The sequence below is a fragment of the Chiloscyllium plagiosum genome, chromosome 2 (assembly GCF_004010195.1).
Source record: "Chiloscyllium plagiosum isolate BGI_BamShark_2017 chromosome 2, ASM401019v2, whole genome shotgun sequence".
In the NCBI taxonomy this organism is placed as follows: domain Eukaryota; kingdom Metazoa; phylum Chordata; class Chondrichthyes; order Orectolobiformes; family Hemiscylliidae; genus Chiloscyllium; species Chiloscyllium plagiosum.
In genome coordinates, this window is record NC_057711.1 from 36,887,263 (window position 1) to 36,914,102 (window position 26,840).

A 26,840-nucleotide genomic window follows, 5' to 3' on the forward strand; every position below is an offset into this window, starting at 1 on the left:
AAGGCAAAGATTTAACAATGAAATTTTTTTAAAAATGAAATTACTACATAAACCAGACATATATCATCTTGCTGTGTGTCTTCAGATGTATAAATAAAAGAGGCATTTCTACAACTCTCTAGTTGACTTGCTGAACAAGTTTCAAAATAGCACAAATCTATTCACATGGGTGATTTCAATGCAAATGCTACAGCAGGCAGTGATTCATGGTCAACCTGTCTAGGCCATGACAGGGTTGGCAAGATAATCAGCATCCAATGCTTTCTTCAGCTTTGAAACGTGAATGAATACTAACACTTTATTTCAGGAGCTGCATCATTACAAGGATTCATAGTATCATCTAAGGTCAAGACATTAGCCCCAACCAGATCTAGTCATCTTGAGAAGGTACGATTTACTTAGTATTCTCTACACCTGCACCTACCACAGCATAGTCTGTGACACCAACCACTCTTTTATCAGCAGTAGAGAGTGTACCCTGAACATTTCAGGGTTCTAAACATTGTGGCATCCCTTGCACAAGTAATGATATTAAATACTAACACTTCACACTTCCAGTAGAATGATTACTATCCAATGAAGACTTATCAGGAAGCACCAATGCCAGAATCAATGAACTTCATGACTTTTGAGGTTTAATCATCTGCGAAGCAGCAGAAGCATCATTTGATAAGTGTGGAATCGACAACAAGAATTGGTTTGAGACCTATTTTAGCTGAGATCATAGTATGTGTTAATGCAAAAGATAAAGACTACATAATGCACAGCATATACCCAGAAGCAAAAACACTGTATGACCTGAAAGCAGTCAAGACAGCTGTGCAAAAGGTAGGGAAACACTGCAAAATTAAATACTAGGTCAACTTACACTAAGAAATCCAATCTGCCTGTAAGAATGGAAATCTATGAACTGTATTTGCAGAGTTCAAGAGAGTATTTTGTTCCATTATAATCAAAGTTATGCATGTGAAGTTGGCAGATGATGAATTACTCCATCAGAAATAAACAGAAGTGCCATTGGGCTGAACAGCACGATGAAGTGTAGTTCTTTTAGACAGAAACCTCCAAATTTGCACTTGACACTCTCATGCAATTTCCTGCCATGGTTGAGTTACATGCAGCATCCTCATCACTTGAGTATGAGAACACCAAAGAGTGCTTAACAAACAGAAAGGCAGCAGGAATGGAATATCATTCAGCTGGTCAAGCTGGTCCTATCTACAACTATATGTTTGTGACTGTCTCCTTCTCTGCTGGAGATGCACAATGCCAAAATCATCACACTTTACAAAAGTAAATATTACAGAATACAACTACAGGGCATCTCACTCCTTAGTATCACACCGAAATCCTTCGTTTGGGTTGTAAAAAGCACCATCTACTTGCAGACTGACTATCTGGAAGCACAGTGTGGTTTCCATACTGGCAGATCTATTGTGGTCATGATCTTCTCCAAATGACACGATAGAAAAAGTGCAAAGAACAGTGTATACCTCTTTACTTCAGTACATCTCATCAAGGCATTCAACACCATTTGCTGAGCAGGGTTTTACAACATTTTGAGAAGACTGGCTGTTCATTAAAGCTCTTCAGTCTCATGCGTTCCTTGCTTTCCCTAACAATAAGCAACAAGAAAACATTGCTCATGGGACCAAGTGTTGTATCTCCAGTCCAATCACAATATAAAACACGCTGCTGAAAGTGGTTGAAAATTCTGTTAGCTTGAGACTGTGGTTATATACAATCTTGATACAGTCAAACATGCAAGTATAGAGAAATTAGTGACCATCTTCGGATGACTCACAAAACATACTCTGAACAACATCAAGTTGACCCTGTGAACCCTGCTAATGGTTTATAAGGCCAGTGTTCTTAGCAAAGAGTGTGGTGCTGGAAAAATACAGTAGGTCAGGCAGCATCCCAGGAGTAGGAGAATCGACGTTTCGGACATAAGCCCTTCATCAGGAAGCCTAACCTGCTGTGCTTTTCCAGCATCACACTCTTGACTCTGATCTTCAGCATCTGCAGTCTTCACTTACTCCCAGTCTTCTTAGCACTTTGCTGTATGGTTGTGAAACTTATAATGACTTACAGCTATCAAGAAAAGAATTCCAATAATATTTTTCTACACTGTATATTGCACATTACATGTATATTCTGGCAGATTGAAGTCTCAATTTCCACAGTCTTCTCAAAAGCAGAGTTCTCTAGCTTATTAGCACTCATCAAACTGGCTTCACTGGCAAGTGGACATACATAAGATGAAAGACCAAAAGGTTTTCTGTATGGCGAGGTAGTCAGGATCCAGACGATCATAGGACTTGAAAAGAGTGATGATTGTTCTCAATGGCCACTAGCTGACAACAAAGAAAAATATGAACCCTTCTCAGCTGAGAGACATCAACATGGAGAAGTCAACAACACTTGGTAGCCTTGTGTAAAACTTGTGGTGGGACCTGCCTCTCAAGGGGTGGCCTCTTCAGCCATGAGCAAAAGTACATCATGTGGAGACACTCCCTGAAACAGTTTCTTCCATCATTTTTCATAGATGAAAGAATGATGGGGGCACATAATTAGCGACGGCATAGCAAATAGTAGTATGAAGGTTATACTAGAACTCTCTAAAACATTAGTTAGGGACCACAGCTAAAATACTACTGACATTCTGGTTATTGTGTTATAGGTCAAATAATATTCCACTAGAGTACAAAAGAGATTTTTGCGGATACAGCTAGGACTGGGAAACTTTAAGTCTTAAGCAATGATCAGATAAGCTGAAGTTAGTTTTGTGAAATGGAAGAGAAAGAGAGGTTTAACTGTGGTGTATAAAAATTGTGAGGCCTCATGAAAGTGGGCAGGAATTGCTATTTCTTTTAGCTAAAATGACAATAACCAAGGAGAATAGATTTAATCAAGGGGAACAGTTTAAACAATTTGGCAGAAGGATCAGAAAAGAATTTGGAGAAATCTTTCACAACAGGTGGGTGAGGGATGGTGTGACAAAGACACGTACGGCATTTGAAAAGTATAAGGGTAAGCACCTGATTTTTTTATACTCCAGGGCCACAGATCAATAAATGCAATGTATAATGAGCCTGCCAGTTTTATTTTATTGCTGGCACTGACACAAGGGGCTGAATAGGTCACTTCTACCTTGCAATGTTTCTAAATTTTAATATGGTGCAAAGTTCTGTGGCAATTAATTGATTTATAACTAGGGTCTACTGTAATTCTGTTTCGTTCAAAGCATCTGACAATCTAATAATAGCGAATGAATTATATTAACATGAATGTCATAAATCTGACACGTCATTAACTGGAAACAACTGTGTGTTCTTCAATTATCCATCTAGCTGCAAGAATGCAGAGATGTGAAGTGTCAAATATTTTGTCAAGGATGTCTGACAAAATATCATGCCTATTTCAATTAACTATAATGCACAGCCCTGGAATTCATGAAATATCACATTTACAAACTGTGTATATGGGAATCTAGACAGACTTTATTTAAATGTCTAAAAAATAGAAATAGGCCAACTTTTTTAAACAAATAGTACAATTAGCACACAGTATGCACATTATGCATGCCAATCAGCAAGGTGGAATCACAGATATTTACATTATCTTTAAGAGCAGGTGCAGTAGCTTTTAAGTAATCTCAATTCATGGTTTATTTGGAAAACTTTATTTGGGATTACTCAGGTGCTTTTTATTGAAGACACCTTAATAAGCTATTCAAAAATATTTGAAGGTATAAAGCTAGCGAGGCTTATTGTAGTTTTGATGCCTTATTTAAATAGAAACACCTGGTTTCCAATTTCCTTTCATAAAACCACTTTGCTGGATAATGCAACAGAAAAACACATGTTCAACCATTCGATTTTCCAATACACTATTGTTTTATTTACCTGAAGCAAGCAGTGTGTGTACCTCAGAAGTGTTACTGACTGGAAGAAAAGGAAAAGCTAGAACAAAGGTTAAGAAAAACAAGAAGGAAGATGAAAGCAAAAGTAATTGATGAAATATACCACCAGCATGGTTAATTTTAAAATCTAGTATGAAAGCAAGTTTTAAGCTTTTACCATCCAAGTCAAGTTGCATTGTTTACATTTAGAACTGCCTTGTTCTTAACACATAGGTGAAACAAAATATTGACTGAGGTGTGCCACATTCAAACATTTGCCCTTCATATATAGAACCAAAACATTTACAGCATAAGAGGCAGAAGTTCACTCCACTATGTTCATTAGTTGGGGTAATCCAAAACCACCCTTGTTTTTTCCTGTTTTTCAAACATTTATTTAATTACTCATTAAGAGATGTAAAGTTTCAGTCTTAATCATGCCCTGTAATGTGACTTTTTGTGTTTGTAAACTGAAATATAATGTTTTCTACATTCTCTTCATAAAAGATGTTTATTTGAAATGGATAAACTCCAGTCCTGCCTTCCCAAAGGTAAATGTTTCTTCTACTTACAGTTATCAAAATTCTTCCTAACTAAAAGTCAAAATTAAAATCTTTTTTGCAGCCTCTGATATCAACAACTTAAGCTTCTACTTGTAACTATTGTTTATTCATCCATGGTAATCCTGGCGTGGACCAGAACCTCAACTGGACTCATTATATCAATATAGTGGCAACGAGAGCAGATCAGAGGCTAGGAATACTTGAAGAGTACTCATCTCCTGACTCCCAAAGCCTGGCCACCATCTTCTGGGCACAAATCAGGAGTGCAGCACCAGCAGCACTCAAGAAGCTTGAACCATACAGGACAAAGCAGCCCATTTAGTTAGCACCACATCCATTACCTCCAACACTGACACTCAGTAGCAGTAATGTGTACTACCTGCGAGATGCACTATTGAAAGTTGCCAAAAATTCTTAGAGAGCACCTTCTAAATCCAAGTTCATTTCTATCCAGCAGGACAAGGCACGATCACCTGCAAGATCCCTTCCTAGTCACTCACAATCCAGACTTGGAAGTATATCACCGTTCCTTCACTGTCGAGGGTGGATATCTTGGAATTCCTCCCCCCACCAAGGGGATTGTGGGCTTACCTATAGCACCTGAGCTGCAACTATTCAGCAAAGTAGCTTACCAGTCCGTTCCTGAACGCCACTGGCGACAAGCAATAAATGCTGTGCATCCAGCCACACCCATGTTCCCATGAGAGAATATACAAAAAAAATTGGCATATTCTTTCCTACTCACTAAGCCTGTGCGAATCCCCCCAAGCCACTTTACATCTTCCTTACAATACACAACACACACATTCCACCTAATTTTGTAGCATGTGCAAATTCAGAAATATTAAGTTTAGCCCCTGCCTCCAAATCATTGATACATATTGTGAACATCTAGAGGTCAAGTATCAATCGTGCAGTATCCCACTAGTCACTTGGGATTGAACTGGTTATTTCTACTCTCTTGCTTTTTGGCCATTAGCCAATTTTAATCATGTCACTACATTACCTCCTACTCCAGGTGCTTTAATTTTATTAGCTAACCTCCTGTGTGGGACATTATCAAATGCCAAATATATTATGCCCATTGACACTTCTCGATCAATTTCATTAGTAACATCCTTGAAAGACTCCAATACATTTGTCAAGCACAATTTCCCAATTGCAAATCCATTTTGACAATGCTCAAGCAAATCCTTTACCACAGCTTTCGTAATAGATTCTAGTATTTTCCATTCTATTGAGCAAGGCCAACAGGCTATGAACGTGCTTAGAGTATTAACAAGCTGGAAGCAGAGTGGGCATAAACCTCACTGCACTTGTAGGCAGTGGATAATGGAGTAATACAAAGAGATATTGACAATTTTCATCACTGGCTTGGATGAAAAGACAGAAAGTAATGAATCTCAAGTTTGCTGATGATACAATGCTATGTGGAAAGATAAACTATAGGAAGGACACAGAGTCTACAAAGAGGTGTAGACAGGTTAAGAGAGTAGGTAACAATAATATAGGGATGTGCAAAGTTATTCACTTTGGTCATAAGAATAAAAAACAGAATTGTTTTAAAAGATTCTAAACTTGTAACCATTTACTTTCAAAGAGACATGGGTGTTTAAGGAATGTAGCAAGTCATCATGGAGGTACAACAGCAACTAGGAAGGTAAGTGAATAAAGTCTAAATTATACAGGATTTTAGTGAGACCACATCTGGAGTATTGTGCACAGTTTTGGTCTCTGAAGATTGAGTCAGTCAGGTCTATTTCTCTGTTGCTTACAAGAATGAGATGCACTCCTATTAAGAAATACAACATTTTTGAGGGGGCTGTTAAGATAGATGATGAGAAATTGTTTTCACTGGTCAACAAATCTAAAATGTGGAGACACAGCCTCAGGCTAAAGGGCCAAAATTTTAGGACTAAGATGAGGAGAAATTATTTCACTTAAATAGTGAATCTATTGGGATTATAAATCTGTGGAAGTCTCTACCCAAGGTGCCTGGGGATGGTTCATTTCTGGAAATATACAAGGCTGGAATAGACACAGCTTTTGTCTCAGAGAATTAACAGACATGTGGAACAGGAAGGAAGGTGGAGTTGAAGCTCAATATCAACTGTGAATGTATTAAATCGTGGAGCAGTAATATAAAAAAAAACCTTATGCTCACGCGGTAATGAGAATAATTTAAATTTAAACATATGTTAACAATCTCTCAGGCATTCTACCCAACACATTGTAAAGACACACAAATATGTTCAGTTAAAGATGCAAATTAATAACCAAAAAATATTTTGGTCTCCAAAATGGGTGACAGCACTGGAAAAAAATAACAGAAAAATCATAGTCAAAATACTTAGTAACATTCATGCCCCTCGAACACAAAACAATGACAATTTCCAATTCGAGACATTCAAACTACTTTCCCTTGACATTCAATGGTATTACCATGATTGAATCTGCTACTAGCAACATCCTGAAGGGTTACCAAAAACTAAACTGGACTCGCCATACAAATACAGTAGCTGCAAGAAAGGTTAGGGATTGGAAAACTTCAATGATAACTCCCTTCCTAACTCATTGCAGTAGAGCATTTAATGAGTGGTTTCACTAAATGAGAATTCTACGTTGATCCGCAAATGCACCATTCCACCAATGATCAGATACAAATCTTGAATTATTCCTCTGTCTCCAATCCTTCTTTGCTAACAGCATAAAAACCATCATTTTCCAGACCTCTTCAGATCCAAAGAAGTCATATTGGACTCAAAACATTAATTCTGTTTTTCCCTCCACAGATGCTGCCAGATTTCTGAGCTTCTCCAGCTCTTCTGATTTTATTTTGGATCCAGCTTCTGTAGCAGTTTACTTTTATTGATATGATTCTACAATGGTTACTTTTCCCATTGTTTTAACAATGGCTTAATTGTTAATGGTTTAACTCAGTTTTAACAAATGAGCTCAAGTTTGAAAAGGCTGGTTCTTAATAGCACTAACATTCATCTTTTAGATAACTAATATTTTGGATGAGAAAATGCAATCTTTATAGAATGATTTTTTAACAATATATTTTGAGCATCTTAAATAGAGAAGACTTTAAAATTGAGTATTTAAATGAAGTGACTGCTTGCTGTACAAAATCAAATTTGCTACTGGCATTTAGTAAATGTGAGAAGAATTAACAATGACATTGTCTCTTCCACATTTCATTAAAAAAAATAGCAAATTCTCTCACCATTACAGTCAAAATCAAACAAAAAGTAATAATAATGAAGAAAAAAACTTTTAGGAAAACATAACTTAGTATCGAAACAATATTATCCCTTTTTCTTAATGGCATCCTACCCATGCAAAGAAACGAAACATTAGCATGGTTAATGCATTCATAGTATCAATTTGTTAATATTACATACTGATAGCAATAATAGTGAGGAAATTATAATGTATACACAAAAATCATACCTAACTTGAAAGTGGCATAAACAGTACTATTGTATTTAAAATATTTACACTATTAAGCAATATCAGAAACTAAATTAATATTCACCTGATGAAGTTGTTGATGTGGATGAAGACGAGGAATCAAGTGGAGGTCCAAACAACGGATCCAGTGAAAACAGGTCATTATTGACCCTTCTGGAGCTAAATGAGTTAAACAAAAGCAAAAGCTTTAAGTTAATGCACAATTGCAATAATTAGCAATTACTTTCTCCAGTTAATTAATCTTGATATTTCTGTTTTAATGCCTATATAAAAACTTCGGTTCCTAACTTAATCATGCACACTTGTATAATTGATAGCATTTCTTGAAAATGTTTGCAGAATGCAGCATGGATCTATAATTTTGCTCCCCTGTTGGCAGGTTCATAGAGTGTGTATGTAAAATCTAGTAGGTGGATCTTTGAAAACCTCCAACTACCTAACCATGATCTGTCTGACATTTTATGGGATGGGCATGTTAGGTAATCTACTCCTCCTTGGGTTTACTGAAAAACCCTTAAGGCTTCAAGCTGTTGCTATTTCTGATATTTTACCTGTGGCTGAGGGAGATTCATGTCTTGCAGGAAGCTTAACAGTTTTAGCCATGCATACTGCTATCTATCTGCAATGAAGCTGAACCACTTTTAAACATAAATGTAAATGCATTATCAAACATCTCCTGCTATTCAGCTTTAATCTGCCTACAAGGTCTGCCTGATAAAAATTAGTCTTTGAGAGTTCTCCTCTACCCCAAGCACTATTATTACTAGGTACAATTAACTTATGTTGTGTCAATTGTCTGAATCCTTTTGGCCTTTGGCCATGGGACAGCCACTCATGACGTTGTGATTGTTCTCCTCTTACCTGCGTTGACCTGAGTGTTAGTTTACCATTCTTTCTAAGAAAAAATACTTATTTTAGAAAACACATTAACAATAGGGTGCAATTGACACCAGATAAATTGCCGAAGCCAGTTCAATGGCTATTGCGACCTGTTTTTCCAGTAGCTCTTCCCTTTGTTTTCATATGCCTAGAACTTTGGATAGTTAAGAATTTCTGTAATAGCAATAAGATGAAATCTTAGGCTAGATCATAACTACTAGAAAAATTCAGTATAAGGGGTCCCCAGTGTCTTCTAACCTCTTAGATTCTCTGTAACATTCAAGGCTCACATTAGGCGTATGATTAGATATTGACTACTTGCTGCATCCAACCAGACTTAACGTTTAATACCATCCCAGACAGAGTATTCCACTTTATTCATGGGCCTGGCTGAAGAAGAACTACAAGTAGTCATTAGCAAGTCAGTTCCTAAAGGCTGTTCTGTCATTTAACATGATCATAGTAGATCTCATCTCGGCCTCAACCCCATTTTCATACCTGCTTTCCAATGCACTTTAGCCCATTATTAATTAAACAGACTCCTAATTTGCTGGGTCTGCCGAGCAGACATTAACCTAGAATCCATGATTCTTCTTCCACATGTACTGCAAATCATCCCAGCAATTGCTACTACTCAATCCTAGTGCTGCTGGGATTGCAGAATTGCCAGTTAATCTGATTGGCCAGCAATTCTCTCGTACTCAGCATAATATTCTTAAAGGGTGGAAGCTCCACTGTGACCTAATTATGGCAGTCACCAGCATAGACGTTTTGGTTAAGGGGAGGGTGTCGTCTTGTAAAATTCACAATGCGATTCTCTCTCCACAGATGCTGTCAGAAGTGCTGAATATCTACAGCATTTTCAGTTTTTCTTCTTATTTCTCACCATGTCTTGTTTTTATATCTGTATTTTATTCAATGCCACCTTTCTTTCCCAGGAATGCCCATCTCTGCTCTTTTCTCCCAGGGGCAGCTTATTTATCAGAAGACACCACGTAAAAAAATCCTTCAATACACTAAATATTTTAATAAATTGTGACATAAAAACATTTCTTTCCTGTCCGGCATAATTTTAAGAAAAACAAAATACTGCAGATGCTGGAAATCTTAACTAAACACTCAGTAGGTCTGGCAGCACATATGGAGAGAGAAAAACACTGTTTCAAATTCACATTTTTAAGCTGGAAAGGATAATAAGGGTGACACCAATGTTTGGCTGACGCAAGTGATAAATATCAGAATTACTGAAATTAATAATTAATTAAATTATAACATTCAAAATCACTAACACAGCTGAAGGAACAACTGTTTAGTAAAAATAACTTAAATATTTGAAGTTACTATTGGTTTTATCATTGAGCCAAACAAAGTGAGGAATAAATTATATATTGTCAAATCTCAAGCATATAGCAGGTTGCAAATCATGATCGTAACAGGACTTCATCACTGGTCACAATTATCAATCAGGGAACAGGACTGATACCTATTCCTAACATAAGACTGCTTTTTAGCCAACCCTCCTTATGTTCCTCTCCAAATGCACAAAAAGCTGATACACTTGTGGTGCACTGATAATGCCCCTACCTCTGTGTCAGAAGGCTTAAGTTCAACTCCCAGCTCCTCCAGAACATGTCTGAAAAGGTTGATTAAAAATTTCTATGAAAAGGTAACAAATATGTTTAATATCGTACTGACTTACTCTGGTGATGGAACACATGATCTTGGCCGAACCAGCTCTTCACCTTGTAGAAAGGAGACAAAGTGAGGAAAATGTTTGAAGTTATTCCAGTCATTGAACATACCAGGTTTTTATATGTTTTCAAAGATACTTTCTGAAGCATTTTGAGTTGAGTGCTATTCCTTTTCTAAAGCTTATAAGTATTCCTTTTTGAGTATATGATAGCAGAAAAATTTACTCAGGAGTACAAACATTTTTTCAAATTACTACATTCTCTATCACAGTACTTGCAGTGAAGAAGGCAGCTATTCAGTTCAGCATGGCTATGACAGCTCTTTGACCTAAAAATTAATCCTACTTCACTGCTCTTTCTCCAAAATTGCTCTTTTCAAGGATAATCCAATTTCATTTTGAAATTTACTGTTATAACAATTTCTTTGATAGCAGTGCATTCCAGACCACCATAACCCTTGTCATGAAATAAAATCTAATTTCCCCTGTAGATTATTTATAATTTTAACTAAAATATTATTATGTTCCCTTTAGTAGCAGAATGAACAGCTGTAACAGAGGCCTTCCAAGTAATCTATCTTCATTTAAGTAACATTCTGTTTTACGTTCTTCCGAACATAATCCAAGTGTAACTTACTATAAACTTCTCTTTAAACCTCTCTGACGTTTTCTATTCCTCCACATATTAAGTTCAGTGTTATATTTACTTTTTTTGGCCTTATTAATCTAATTGCTTCTCACCAAAGAATAAAACAATAACATGTATTTATATAATGCCTTCAGCATACCAAGACATTCCCTCAGCACATTATCAAACATAATTTGACATCAAGACACCTCAGGAAACAATGAAGAAGACAAATAATAGTGTGTTTATGAGGCTTTAAGAAATGATCAAGTTTAGGATTCTAACAATTGAAGGCAAAACCTCCAATGGTTGTACAATTAAAACTGGGATGCTCAATAGGCCAGATTTGGAGCAGTACAGAGACAGGGCAGGAGGATTTTCCTGAAACAGAGAGGATTGGATTGGAAAGAAAGGATAAGAATTTTAAAATTAAGGAGCTACTTATTTGGAAGCCAATGTAAGTCAGTGAAGGGTGACGAGCAAATGTGACTCGGTACAAGTTAGGATATAGGCAACAGAGTTCAGAACGACCTCAAACTTATGAATGGTAGAAATTTTAAAATGTCAACCTGGCATCATTTGGAATAGGAGAAAGTGAGGACTGCAGATGCTGGACAGAGTCAAGAGTATGATGTTAGAAAAGATAGCAGGTCAGGCACCATTTGAGGAGCAGGAAAATCGACAATTCGGGCATAAACCCGAAAGGACTTTGTGATAAAGGGTTTATACCCGAAATATCGATTCTCCTGCTCGTTGGATGCTGCCTGACCTGCTGTCCATATCAATTGGAATAGGCATGAATGCGAGTAACAAAAGCATGAATGGGTGTTTCAATAGCAGATTAACTGAGGAAGGGGCACTGTGAGGAAATATGCAGAAATATAGTTAATTTGACTCAACAGCATATAGTACAAATATACAGACAAGCTTTAATCAGTTAATTTAATACATCTTTACCGGCACACGTCTAATAATAGATGATTTTAGCAAAGCACAATATTAAATACACTTACTGGAGTGTAAAAGTAAGTAGTAGTTTCCAAAAGAGAGCAAGATGCTCCATATCATTATGGGTTAAATGTTGACTAGCATTTATTTATTTCTTTAGCTTCCCAACATAACAATTAGGAAGCACAGAATTGTTAACGTGCAAAATTTCATCATTGGCTCAACATGCCTACACAGTACTCCAAATGAGCATCACATTAATTGTCATTCTTCTGTCTTAGCTCCATAACCTTGCACATTGCTCCTTTTCAAATAGCAGTGTAATTCTCTTTTGAATGCCTCAATTGAACATAGCTCCACTGCACTCTTGGTCAGTGTAATCTAGAGTCAGCCACTCATGAAAAGGTTTTTCCTAATATCATATTTTCTTCTTTTACCAATCACCTTAAATCTGTGCCTTCTCAGTCTTGATCATTTCACAAGTGAGAATACTTTATCCCTAACTCTATAAATATAGCTTATCAAATCTTCTCTCAGCATTCACTTCTCAAAGGGAAAAACATACCAACTTTTCCAACCTATAGTCTGTGAATACAAACAAATTATACTCCCAGTTGGAGAGAGCAAAACATAAAGCAGAAACCCATCAACTAGTACTTACTAGATGAATTTCTTTTCATTGCATTCTGGAATGGCAAATAAAAATTAATTAAATACATTAATACTGCAATTCAAATTCTATTCATACCAAATGTATAATACAATTATTAAAACAATACAAACAAAAATAGTAGTTCAATAGTTATTGCAAATGTTTCGTCCCCTGTCTAGGTGATATCCTCAGTGCTTGGGAGCCTCCTGTGAAGCGCTTCTGTGGTGTTTCCTCCAGCATTTATAGTGGCCTGTCTCTGCCGCTTCCGGTTGTCAGTTTCAGCTGTCCGCTGTAGTGGCCGGTATATTGGGTCCAGGTCGATGTGTTTGTTGATGGAGTTTGTGGATGAGTGCCATGCTTCTAGGAATTCCCTGGCTGTTCTTTGTTTCGCTTGCCCTATAATGGTAGTGTTGTCCCAGTCAAATTCATGTTGCTTGTCATCTACGTGTATGGCTACTTGGAATAGCTGGTCGTGTCGTTTCGTGGCTAGTTGATGTTCGTGGATGCGGATCGTTAGCTGTCTTCCTTTTGTCCTATATAGTGTTTTGTGCAGTCCTTGCATGGGATTTTGTACACTACATTAGTTTTGCTCATGCTGGGTATCGGGTCCTAATTTTTACATTTTTATTGAGGCTAGTTCTTGAACTGAAATTTTGTCCACAGCCAACATTTCCAGGTCAGAGACAATTTGGTTTTACTGCAAGACTAAACACATGTTGTAAAGTCACCAAATTGTGTTTCAACCCAAACCTTAGAAAAACGTTTCGTTCTGCATGAATGCCTCCTTATTTCCCTCATCATTTAGCTTTATGGCTTCTCTGAATGTGATTTGCCCCCAATTGTGTCACTTTTTCACAGTGGGTGTGTAGGAACTTAAACAACTCAACTTTATTTTCAATTAGGAAATTTGCTGGCGATAGTTATCTGGATTAGATATTGATCTGAACTCTACTTGCAAAACAATTCTTTGAAAATCTACTGATTCCCACCGAGTTAAAACATGTATGTCCTAATTGCTCCTCACTCTCCGAGCATAATCACTTCTGAGACATTTCACGTAGAAATATAATGCTGACTAAATAACTCTGACTAAATTACGAGGAATGTGATATCAAATAATCCCACATCTGAGGGGTCTTGATTTGGTGGATTTGGAGAAGATATTACCTTCCATGGAAGAATCTAGAACGAGGAGTCATTGTTTAAAAATAGGGTCACCTATTTAAGACAGAGATGAGACTAAATTATTTCTCTCAAAGGGTCATGAGTCTTTGGAACTTTCTTCCTCATAGGAGGTGGAAGAAGAATTTTTGACCTTGAGGTAGAGCTAGATAGTTTCACATTCAACAACCAGATATACGAACAAATCAACGGAACACCCATGGGCTCACCGATCTCGGGACTCATAGCAGAAGCAGTAATGCAAAGGTTAGAACAAACAGTCTTACCACAAATTCAACCCAAACTCTGGGTCAGAGACAGGCCTCTATAAATGCCGGAGGAAACACCACAGAAGCGCTTCACTGGAGGCTCCCAAGCACTGAGGATGTCACCTAGACAGGGGACGAAACGTTTGCAACAAAAACTTCCAGCTCGGGGAACAGAACCACAGCAACGAGCACCCGAGCTACAAATCTTCTCACAAACTTTGAGTTATTGCAAGTTGTAATAACAAAATTCAAAAATATAACTCCCATTAGTGCATACACCAAAGCACAAATAAATAACATAAAAAACATAAATTAAGCATGCACATACATATATGCAATTAAGCAAATACTCACTAAAGGGCCCTTCAAAGATGAAATACATACTTACCGGGCTATGCCTCTGAAGTCAGCATGTAAAAGATGAAAACCAAAAGAATAGTTTAATTATTCAGCTATGGAATTACACTGTAACATAATTATATCAAAAGGCAGATTTCTGACCTTAGAGATTTATAGAATAATGAGGGGTATAGATAGGGTGAACAGCCAAGGTCACTTTTCTAAAATGGGGGAGTCCAAAACTAGAGGACATATGTTTAAGGTGATAGGGGAAAGATTTGAAAAGGACCTGAGGACAGTGCATGTATGGAATGAGCTGTCAGAGGAATTGGTGGAGGCGGAGGCGAATGCCTTTAAATGTGACAATTTTAAAAGGTACCTGGATGGGGATATGAATAGGAAGTGTTGAGGGGGATATGGGCTGGCAAATGGGACTGGGTCAGATTGGAATGTCTGGGTGAGCATGGATGATAGATCTGATTCTGTGCTGCATGACTCCATGATTTTATAAAAAATATTTTTACAGTTATAAGTTCTCAGCTATACTTCAAGCCTTCAGTTAAGAATACTAAAGCCAGTTGGCAAGGTAAACTGAAGTTGGTGAATAAGCCAAAGGCCAAGTAAGGAGTCCAATAAAGTGAAAGGTGTTCTTCATGGAAAACCTATCTTCAGGATCTTGTGAATTTTTGCACTGGCCTTCAAGCTGTACGTGTTGATTACACACTGCTCAATATTAAGTTTGATAGATTAAAGTTACTATCAATAATAAAAAGTCATAGCTTCCATCATTAACATCAAAATTCATTATTTTTAGCTTCCTTTTTCACTCTTCAGCCCCAATTCTCAATAAAACAAATGCCCTTGAGCTAATTACCCAAAACTGCACAACCCCGTAATGTCAATTCTATTCAGAATTAGAAAGATGTGCTTTGTCTCTGCAGAAACTGAGGATCTTCTTAGTCTTAATTTAATTGCATGATTTTTGTATTCAAATTAGGACTGTTTGGAAGTGCAGAGTTTGGTGGTTTATATAAAGCTGGCATGAAGCTCATGAAAGATATACAAAAATCCAATTGACGTTTTGAGGATTTCTTGATTTGCTGTGCCAGAATCAGTAATGGGTTGAAAGATGCATGATAACCATGAAACATCTCTTAACATGGCTTTCAGAGAACCTAATTCAATTCAAACTTGAACAAATATTGAAAAACAAATTAGACATTCACCAGATTGGTGAAAGTGAGGATTGCCGTTGCTGGAGATTCGAGTCGAATGTGGTGCTGGAAAAGCACAGCAGGTCAGGCAGCATCCGAGGAGCAGGAAAATTGATGAATTGAAGGTGAAAGCACTTCATCAGGCCGAATGGCTGATGAAGGGCTTTTGCCCGAAACATCGATTTTCCTGTTCCTCAGATGCTGCCTGACCTGCTGTGCTTTTCCAGCACCACACTCTCAACCTCATTTGCCAGATTGAACTACTTATTCCCTAAAGAGTCAATATAATTCGGCACAAGATATCCAATTTCATCTTTAACTTCAATTAATGATGAATCAACGGTATGATACTTCACAGCAAGAAACAATGGAGTGTCATAGCATTTATCAGATTCATTTAAAACATGTATTTATCTGGAATACATAATATACTTATTATGTATCTTACAAACATATGATTTAGAGCAGAAATAAGCCACTCAAGCCATTCAATATGATTATGGCTGATCTGATTACTCCACATTCCCACCTACCCAATAACCTTTAATCACCTGTTTTGTTATGGATCTATCCACCTTTATCTTGAAAGAATTTAAAGATCCTACTTCCACCAACCTCTGAGGAAGCCAGTTTCAAATACTCTCAAACGTTAAGGGGAAAAAAATCTCTTCCTCTGTCTTATGTAGGCAAAATCATGTTTTTAAACAGTGAGCCCTAGATCTACACCTTCAATAAGAGCAAAGCTCCTCTTCACATGCACTTCGTCAATACCTTTTATGATCCTGTATGCTTCAATCAAGTCATCTCTCATGCTTCTAAACTCCAGCAGATAAAAGCCCAGCTTGTCCAGCCATTGCTCATCAGTCAACCCACATTCTAGCTATTAGACTAGTAAATTTCCCTGAACTGCTTCAAATGCAGGTTTAACCTTCTTTTAAATAAGGAGACTAATTCTGACTAAGTCAGCCGATTATTGCATTTTGACCACCATCACCCACAGTGAAACTCTGCCTTCTGATGAACAAAACCGGTGACAACAATTATGCTATAGTGTAACACCAAAACAAAAATAACTAGAAGCAATCATTATTGAAAAGAAACAATCATGAAAGCATAGTAAAATATTATTTAACATTATAAATTGAACATTTTTATGCACATTTTCAATGACCTCTAAGAACTAATTAGTATTTTAATATACTTCCAAAATTCCCAAACAGGCTTCACATCATCATTGGGCATAAGCCCTTCTTCAGGAAGCCCTTCTTATGCCCGAAACGTCGATTCTCCTGTTCCCTGGATGCTGCCTGACCTGCTGCGCTTTTCCAGCAACACATTTCCAGCTCTGATCTCCAGCATCTGCAGACCTCACTTTCTCCTTCACATCATCATTGCCAAATAAAATGAAAATATTACTTACAGATGGGGAGGGAGAAAGTGTAATATTCCCAATGGATGCTTTCAGTTCTTCCAATGTGTGGTTAGTACCATTATTTGGTTGAACAGGTTTTATTTGCACATGGAACTTCCTGGGTTCCTCATCCTCTGAGCCTGAATCACTTGATGAGTAGAAATTGTTTTCTTTGGCATGTTTTCATTAGTCAAGGGAGAGAAACACAATTTTATGATTGCAATAGGATATTATGTTAGCCTAGGTTTAACATTTCAATGAACAAAAACATGTTCAATTTCTTCTTGCAATTGTGTGCAGGCATGAAATGAATATTAACTTTGAATTCCAAACAACTAAATGTTTAGAAGACTTCTTTTCCACACCTGGTAGCACTTCACTATAATCCAATGTAATAATTTAGGATGTTAGCATACTTTTACTTTCCAATAGTTTATGTTCCAAACATTTAACATTTCAAGATTAATTACTAAATTGAAGTGCCAGTGAGAAATTAAGTTCTCATTTTATTTAACATTCCTGTGATACCTAGCTAGTCGAAAGAGCAGTTTGTCTGAAATACAACAATTACAGCTATTTTCTGTAATGATCTGTCTTATTTCCATTTTGTACCTTACTGATTACCCCAAAGTATTAATGAAATGAAGGTAACTTGAAACATCTAATGTCAAACATAAGGATATTGATTTGGTTCACTTCTGGCTTGATACAGTAACCCTCTTCATCCACCTCTGGAATATTCTATTAGAGAAACAGATATAATTGTTAACCAACGATGAGAACCAATTTTGTATAAGCTTAAAACTCTGCCAATTATTATTATAATTAAACCATATATATCAAGAAAGGCACTTCCAGCTGTATGCATACTATTAAACAAAATATATACATTGTACCATTTAAACTGTTAAAGGTGCTGTGCTGTGCAATAAAACTACTGTACACAATTTTTTTCCTTATGCAATTAAAAATAAGATGCTTTAAAATAATTTGTGAAACAGGTGAGCAACAAATTTCCATGATATCCTGGTCAGCTGTACTGGGAACATGGGAAATAGAGCAGGAGTAGGTTATTCAGCCGATCAAGTCTGCTATGCCATTCAACTAGATTATGGCTAATCTTGAACTCCAACACATTTTGCCGCACTATCAATTAATTATATTGGCCGACATGACATCAATTGTTAGTTACATTCTCAAGTGAACTTTAAAAAGGTTCTGCCATTTACATATGAAAGAATTGAAACCAACATGTTCGCTCTAAAAGATGAGAGACTTAACAAACAATCTAGGTCTTTTTCAATATATAATTTCAGTTACATCACACTGTAAACTTTTGCTATAAATTCTGTGTCTTATGATCTTATATTCCATAACCACCTGATAAAGGAGCAGCGCTCCGAAAGCTAGTGCTTCCAAATAAACCTGTTGGACTATAACCTGGTGTTATGTGATTTTTAACATTGTATAAATTACTTTCTTTAATATCCAGAAATCTATTGATTTCTGTCTTGAATATGCTCAATGGCTGTACCTCTGCAACCCTCTTTGATTGAAAACTCTAATGATTCGTCAACGCTGTTGAAGAAATTCACCCTCATTTTTCATTAAGGGCCTATGTCTTATTTCCTGACTGAGACACTTGGACACGCCAGCAGGCAAGAGAAAACGTTCTTTCCTCAGCTACCCTGTTTAGCCCTGTAAGAGTTTCGTATGCTGATTGGGATCACTTCTCATTTTCTAAACTCTTGAGAAAACAGGCACAGTCTCCTCAGTCTCTCCTCATATGGCAATACATCCAACCCTGGAATCAGTCTGGTGAACTTTCTTTGCACCCTTTCTCAGGCAAGCATACGTATCCTCAGGTGAGGAAATCAAAACTGTACGTAATACTCCAGATATGGTCTCACCAATGCTTCCTTACCCCTAAACTCAAATTCTTCCATAATAAAAGTCAACCCAGATTTCTTTTCTTCCCAATTCCTTACCATATATGTCACACTCCATTTCTGCTTGTACTATTAAAATGGATAATTTTCCTGTCATTAAGCACAACCTTCTGGCACAGAACAAACTCACAGGTGACCAGAAGAGAATAAATGTGGAAATGTCAAAGATAATGAATTTACTTTCAATTCTCAAAACTGAATGAGTTTGGGTCATACTAAAACCTGCATATTTCTAGATTAGAATTAAGGAGAACAAGTAGCAAACAATTAACTGGACTGTGGGATATAGGTTGGTTATTCAAGTATTGCAACTTGCAATTATGCTGCTTGCCTTCATTTTAACAAATATTCAATTTTTAAGCACAGATGGTCAAATTTCCCATGCCTTGGGGAGCCCAGTAGTTTGGACAGATGAAAGAAAAGAGCCGAGGCTAGGTGAAAGTATAGCATTGCTTATGGTCAAGGACTGTGAGTGTTTCCTCAAGGCCAACACCACCTACCTCCTCCCAACTCCAGTATCATCAGAAACAATTGCTAATACCATCGCACCTCCAACTGGGACCTTACCACGCAATGTAGCAGGTGGTGTCATGGCAATCTCACTGGATCAGCACTCCAGACGTCCAGGGAAATGCTCTAGGTTACAAGGTCTCAAATCCCACCATAGCAGAGAGTGAATTAATGAAGCTGGAATTTCTTTTACTCAACAGGCTTGTGAGGAAAATTATAAAGGTCTGACATAAAAACTACATGGATGCAAAATATTAAGAATTGGCTGAATAATTGGAATCAGAGAATAATGGTAAATGGATAGTTTGGAACTGGAGGAAGGTTTATAATGGAGTTCCCCGAGGTCAATATTGGGACCCTTGCTTTTCCCGTTATATATTCATGGTCTGGACTGTGGTATGAAGTGGACAATTTCAAAGTTTGCAGATAGCACTAACTTGAAAGAGTTGTAAACTGTAAAGCAGAGTGTGGAACACCAAAAGGACATCCACAAGTTGGAGGACTGGGCAGATAGGTGGTAGATGAGGTTCAATGCAAAGAAGGGTGAGGAGTGAGAGGTGATGCATTTTGGTTGTATGAACTTGAAAGACCATATAAAATAGGGAGTGCAATTCTCAAGGGGGTGCAGGCCAGGTGATGGTATAGTCGTGTTACCACTGGATTGTTAATCCAGAGGCCCAGGTAATGTGCTGGAGACCCAGGTTCAAATCCTACCATGGCAGATAATGGAATTTGCATTCAATAAAAAAATCTGAGTAAGAGAGTAATGATGACCATGAATCCATTACCAATTGTTATGGGCAGCATGGTGGCTCAGTGGTTAGCACTGCTGTCTCACGGCATCAGGGTCCCAGGTTTGATTCCAGCCTCGGGCAACTGTCTGTGTGGAGTTTGCACATTCTCCCCGTGTCTGGGTGGGTTTCCTCTGGGTGTTCCAGTTTCCTCCCACAGTCCAAAGATGTGCAGGTCAGGTGAATTGGTCATGCTAAATTGCCCGTAGTGTTAGGTGTATTAGTCAGAGGGAAATGGGACTGGGTGGGTTACTCTTCGGAGGATTGGTGTGGACTTGTTGGGCCGAAGGGCCTGTTTCTACACTGTAGAGAATCTAATCTAATCTCATGAGCACGATCATTGAAGAGATGGGTGGTGAAAGCAGCAATTAAATTACATAGTGTTCTCGGTTTTATTAATAGAAGCACAGAGCACAAGAACAGGGAGGTGATGTTGAACTTGTACAAGACACTTAGCTGTGGTATAGCTGTGGTATAGTTTACAGTTGTGGGTACTACGTTATAAGAAAGTAGTGAATGCATTAGAAATAGTATAGAAGCAACTTATAAGAGTGGTTCCAGGTATGAGAAATTCAGCTATGATAAGTTTAAGAAGTTGTTCTCCCTGAAGAGAAAACCGAAAGGAATTCTGATTGAGACTTTCAAAGTCATGAGCAGGCCGGATAGAATAGATTGGTAGAAGCCGTTCCTGCTCATAAAAGTGAAAAAAAGAGCAAGAGGGCATAGATTTAAAGTGATGTGCAAGCAAAACAAGGGCAACGGGAAGAGGAAAGATCCTCTTCACATGCACTTCAAGACCCTTTATGATCCTGGCAATAGAAGAAAACACTTTTTCAAGATTTTTTCAGTGAGTAATTAGAATATGGACTGCCCTGTCAAAAAAGGTTGTGGAGGCAGGTTCAACTGAGGCATTCAAACAGGCATTTCATGATTACTTGGGGAACAAATGGTGTGCAGGAACATGGGGAAAAGGCAGGAAATTTACACTAGGTAATAGAAGTGTGCAGGCACAATGGGCCAAATGCCGTCTTTCTGTGCTGTAACAATTCTGAAATCCTGTGACTTCTCTCATCCCCTGTCCCTCACCAATGAGGAAGATCCAAACCTACTCCCACATCAGGACTGAATACAATTTCTCTTCTCCCAAGCACTCCCAGCTTCACCTTCTCCCTATTTTTGCAACACATCTATCCCCAAATGAAATCTAGTCTATCAGGCTGTCTGTTACATGACAGGTGATGTCAAGAAACAGTCAAGTTCAACAGATTCAGAAAACACTACAGGACTTGACAATATCGTGGCCATAATGCTAAAGAACCTATGCTCCAAAACTAGGCAGGCCTCTAGCTAAGCTATTCCAGATACAGCATTGGTATCTATGTAAAAGTTTGGAAAACTGCCCAGTAACGTCATGTGCACAAAAGACCAAACAAATCCAATCAAGGCCAATCAGTCTATTCTCAGTCATCAAAAATATGATGAAAGTTTGTCCTTGACAGTTCTATCAAGCTGTATTACTCACCAATAGCTCAATCATCGATACCTATTTTGGGTTCTCCCTCAACTACTTAACTCCATGCTGAATTCCAGAAATGAGGTGAGAGTGGCTGTCCCTGGCATCAAAGCAACATTTGACCACGGAATCATTATATTTGGCCTATTGTGCCTGCACCAACTCTGTGAACGAGTGACATGACCTAGTGCGATTCTCTTGTCCTATCCTTATAAGGCTGCACATCATTTCTATTTAAATAATTATCTAATGCCCCATTGAATGCCTTGACAGAACCTGCCTTCTCTACATTTCGGAGCCCCACGTTATGTTTCAGGGATTTCTTAAGGGACTTTCTTAGGTCCAATCATTTTAATTGATTCATCAACAACCTTTCTTCTATCATTTGGTCAGAGGTGGAGTGTTTGCTGGTGGCTGCAGTGTGCTCAATCCATAGAAACATAGAGTTTACTCTTTCATTCAACATGATCACTGCGGATTCTCTATCTGAACACCAAACTCCAATGCTCTCCCCATACCACTGACACCTTTAACTTCTAGAAAAATATTTCTTTCTTAAATATATTTAATGATTTTGCCTCTGCAATCTTCAGTGGTAGAGAATTTCATGGGTTCTTGGGACCATGAACCCTTGTTCTGAATCTGCATCCACTCTATCAGACCTGTCAGAATGTTTCTAACATTTCATTGAGCATGGCCCACAGTCTTCTAAACTCTAGCGAATATAGTCCCAGGCAACCCAAACTCTCCTTATCTAACAAACCTACTACAGCATACCAAGGAATCAGTCTGGTGAATCTATGTAGCACTCCCTGTATGACAAGTATATCTTGGGGAAGGAATCCAGAATTCCACGTAATATTTCAGGTGTAGACTCACCAAGGCCCAGCTTTCGTAAAACTTTTCCTCTCCTGTACTCAAATCCTCTTGCAATGAAGGCCAACATACCATTTGCCTTCCCAAATGTTTGCTACATCTGCATGCTTGCTTTCAATGATCAGTGTACAAGAATATTTGAGTCGCTTGGTGCGTCAATCTTGCCTAATCTATCCCAACTTTTCCCAATTCCTCAGAATATGCAGTAGTATGCGTCAACAGGTACTATTTTGATTTGATCAGAAGTTGGGAATTTGCAGTAAGTTTCTAGCCACCTGACTTCTCAAAGCTTTCACACCACCTATAAGTCACAAGTCAGGAATTCTCTGGAACACTTCCAACTTGCCTTAACAACTGTAGCACCAAAAATGTTCATGTTCAACATCATCCAGAACAAAGCAGCTGTTCACCTAAAAGGCACCTCATTCACAGTCTTAAACATTTATACCGTGCTTCAGGTTAATTTCAATGCAGTGTGTACCAATACTGCAGCAACTACCAAAGCTCCTTTGGCAGCATGTTTCAAATCTGTAACTCAAAGAATAATCCATCAGGCCCACAGAAACACCATTCCAGGCAAGTTCAATTCCAAGTCACACAGCATCAGGACTCTGAAATAATGCTGAAAGATCAAATTCCAGAATTATAGAATGATTGTAGTTTCAATGGAGGCTATTTGGTCTCTCATCTTTGCCAGTTCTCTGTAAGAAAAATTCTGCTAATCTAAAATTTCTTCTTTAACCCTGAGCCCTGCAAATAGAAAATAGATGGAATGGGCCACTCAGCCCTTCAAGCCTGTTCCAGAATTCAACATAGTCATGGCTGAACATCCAACTCAGTACTTTGTTCCTGTTTCCTCTCCATAACATGAAGGTAAGAGACAGAGGGCGGTGGTGGAGGGTTGTTCTTCAGACTGGAGGCTTGTGACCAGTGGTGTTCCACAGGGATCTGTACTGGGTCCACTTTTCTTTGTCATTTATATAAACAAATTGGATGGTTAGTAAGTTTGCGGATGACACCAAAATTAGTGGTATAGTGGACAGTGAAGAAGGTTATCTAAGATTACAAAGAGATCTTGACCAATCGGGTCATGGGCTGAAGAATGACAGATGAAGTTAAATGTGGATAAATATGCAGCAGAGAGCGGCGGGAGCTGGACGGAAGTGAAGTCGGAGCACATAGCCGGTTGGGAAGGTAAGTGATTGTTATTTGAGTGGGTGTATTCTAGACTCCCTACAAAGTAGGCCCTCTCTCCCACCCACTTCCTCTAACCTAACTTTAAAGTCCACAGACTTGCCCCAAAAAGAGAGTCCAGGGAAGTTCCTGTTGAGAGAAGAGAGAGTCTTTAGCTCAGGAGTCTTCGACAAGGAGGTTGAGTGAAGTGATTATACCACAGTTGAAGAGGGTGAAGACATGACTGCCCAGCTGGTTCAGTGTGCTACGTGCATTATGTGGGAGGTCAACGATTCTGGTGTATCTGGCTTGTATATCTGTGGAAAGTGTGTGCACGTTCAGCTACTGACAGAGCATATCGCAGCACTGAAGAAAGTGAAGAAAGAACTCGAGGACCTTAGGCTCATCCGAGAGAACAAGATCTTTCTGGACAGGACCTTCGGCGAGATTATTACACCGACCATACCAGAAGAGAGCAGAAGAGAGAAGACGATGAGGAAGGCAGAGAGGAGACAGGTGCAAGAAACCGCGGGGGAAGTACCTGTCAGGAACAAGTTGAACCTTTTGGAAACAGTAGAGACAGATGACACTGCCAGTCCACGAGGCGGTCAGGTCTGTCAATCAAAAGTTGGCGTGGAGGCAGAGCCGAGGAGTCAGACATCGCACAGAGCCGTGGTGATAGGGGACTCCATAGTGAGAGGAACTGAACGGGGTTTCTGTGGCAACAGGTGGGATTTACGGATGGTGTGTTGCCTTCCTCGTGCCAGGATTAAGGACATCGCAGACAGAATACAGGAAATCCTCAAGGGAGAAGGTGAAGAGCCAGAGGTGGTAGTACTTGTCGGCACAAATGATGTCGGGAAGACGAGGAGGAACATTTTACAGCGGGACTTCGGAGAACTAGGAAGAAGGCTGAAAAGCAGGACGTCCAGAGTGGTTATCTCCGGTTTGCTTCCAGTTCCTCAGGCTGGAGGGGCCAGGAACAGGGAGATAATGGACTTGAATGTGTGGCAGGGGAACTGGTGCAGGAAGCAAGGATTTAAATTCTTGGATCACTGGGGTATGTTTTGTGGTAAACATAAATTATACAAAAGAGATGGTTTGCACCTTAATAGGTTGAGGACCAGCATTCTGGCAGGCAGGTTTGCGACTGCAACAGAGCTGCGTTTAAACTAAATAGCGGGGGGGGAGGGGACAAACTGGAAGTTTAAGAAGAAAATTGAAGGGAAAGTTAGAACAAGGGAAGTCAAGAAAGACAACGGTATCAATGAAGCAGAAAACTCAAAAAGAGATCGTGCCGTAAGATTGAGTGAAATAGGAGTTGATAGGAAGGGTGAGGGCAGTAACAAATTAAAAATACTATGTATGAATGCACGAAGTATTAGAAATAAGATGGATGAGCTTGAGGCTCTTTTGGAAATTGGCAGCTACGATATTGTGGGGATAACTGAGAAGTGGCTTCAAGTAGACAGAGCCTGGGAAATGAATATTCAAGGCTATACGTGCTATTGTAAGGACAGACTGACGGGTGGCCCTGTAATATTCAGTCCCTTGCGCGGGGGGACCGAGAGTCAGGGGATGTCGAGTCAGTGTGGATACTAAGGATAATACTAAGGGTAAATATTAATCGAAATACTAAGGGTAAAAAGACCCTCTTGGGAGACATCTACAGGCCCCCAAACAGTAGTCCCAAAGTAAATGCAAGCTATTGTCATTATAGTTGATAAGTCCTTTATCAAGGACTATTAAAGGACTATAAAGGAGGCATGGGTGGCCGTGGCTGACGAGGGAAGTTAAGAAACATATAAAGTCAAAAGAGAAAAAGTATAACATAGCAAAGATGAGTGGGAAAACGGAGGACTGGGAAGCTTTTAAAGAACAACAGAGGATTAGTAAGAAGGAAATAAGCAGAGAAAAAAATGAGGTACGGAGGTAAACTGGCCAAAAATATAAAGGAGGATAGTAAAAGCTTTTTTAGGTATGTGAAAGGGAAAAAAATGGTTAAGACTAAAATTGGGCCCTTGAAGACAGAAACAGGGGAATATATTACGGGGAACAAAGAAATGGTAGAAGAGTTGAATTGGTACTTCAGATCTGTGTTCACTGGGGAAGACACAAGCAATCTCCCAGAGGTAACAGTGGCTGAAGGGAATTTATATTTGCCAGGAATTGGTGTTGGAGAGACGGTTAGGTCTGAAGGCTGATACGTCCCTGGGGCCTGATGGTCTACATCCCAGGGTACTGAAGGAGGTGGCTCTAGAAATTGTGGATGCGTTGGTGATTATTTTCCAGAGTTCGATAGATTAGATTAGATTAGATTACAGTGTGGAAACAGGCCCTTCGGCCCAACAAGTCCACACTGACCCACCGAAACGAAACCCACCCATTCCCCTACATTTACCCCTTACCTAACACTACGGGCAATTTAGCATGGCCAATTCACCTGACCCTGCACATCTTTGGACTGTGGGAGGAAACCCACGCAGACACAGGGAGAATGTGCAAACTCCACACAGTCAGTCGCCTGAGGTGGGAATTGAACCCGGGTCTCTGGCGCTGTGAGGCAGCAGTGCTAACCACTGTGCCACCGTGTGCCCAAATAGATTCAGGATCAGTTCCTGCTGATTGGAGGGTGGCTAATGTTATACCACTTTTTAAGAAAGGTGGGAGAGAGAAAGCAGGAAATTATAAACCAGTTAGTCTGACCGCAGTGGTGGGAAAGATGCTGGAGTCAATTATAAAGGATGAAATTACGGCACATCTGGATAGTAGTAACAGGATAGGTCAGAGTCAGCAAGGATTTATGAAGGGGAAATCATGCCTGACTAATCTTCTGGAATTTTTTGAGGATGTAACTCTGAAGATGGACAAGGGAGATCCAGTGGATGTAGTG

General features: G+C 38.8%; 1 protein-coding gene across 9 annotated transcripts in view; it reads right to left on the reverse strand.

Moving 5' to 3' along the window:
- The window catches only part of fcho2 (FCH and mu domain containing endocytic adaptor 2), a 208,063-nt gene that overhangs the window by 77,618 nt on the left and 103,605 nt on the right, over positions 1-26,840 (reverse strand). For 5 of the 9 annotated variants that reach the window (XM_043707669.1, XM_043707650.1, XM_043707677.1 and 2 more), the window contains exons 12-18: positions 17,819-17,876; positions 17,145-17,314; positions 14,560-14,571; positions 12,751-12,775; positions 10,523-10,565; positions 8,009-8,103; positions 3,909-3,965 (exon numbers count right to left, since the gene is read on the reverse strand). In XM_043707669.1, the coding sequence (XP_043563604.1) occupies positions 3,909-3,965; positions 8,009-8,103; positions 10,523-10,565; positions 12,751-12,775; positions 14,560-14,571; positions 17,145-17,314; positions 17,819-17,876 (460 nt within the window). The remainder of the gene's footprint in view (positions 1-3,908; positions 3,966-8,008; positions 8,104-10,522; positions 10,566-12,750; positions 12,776-14,559; positions 14,572-17,144; positions 17,315-17,818; positions 17,877-26,840) is intronic. The other 4 variants (XM_043707705.1, XM_043707687.1, XM_043707634.1 and 1 more) reach the window with 3 other exon arrangements.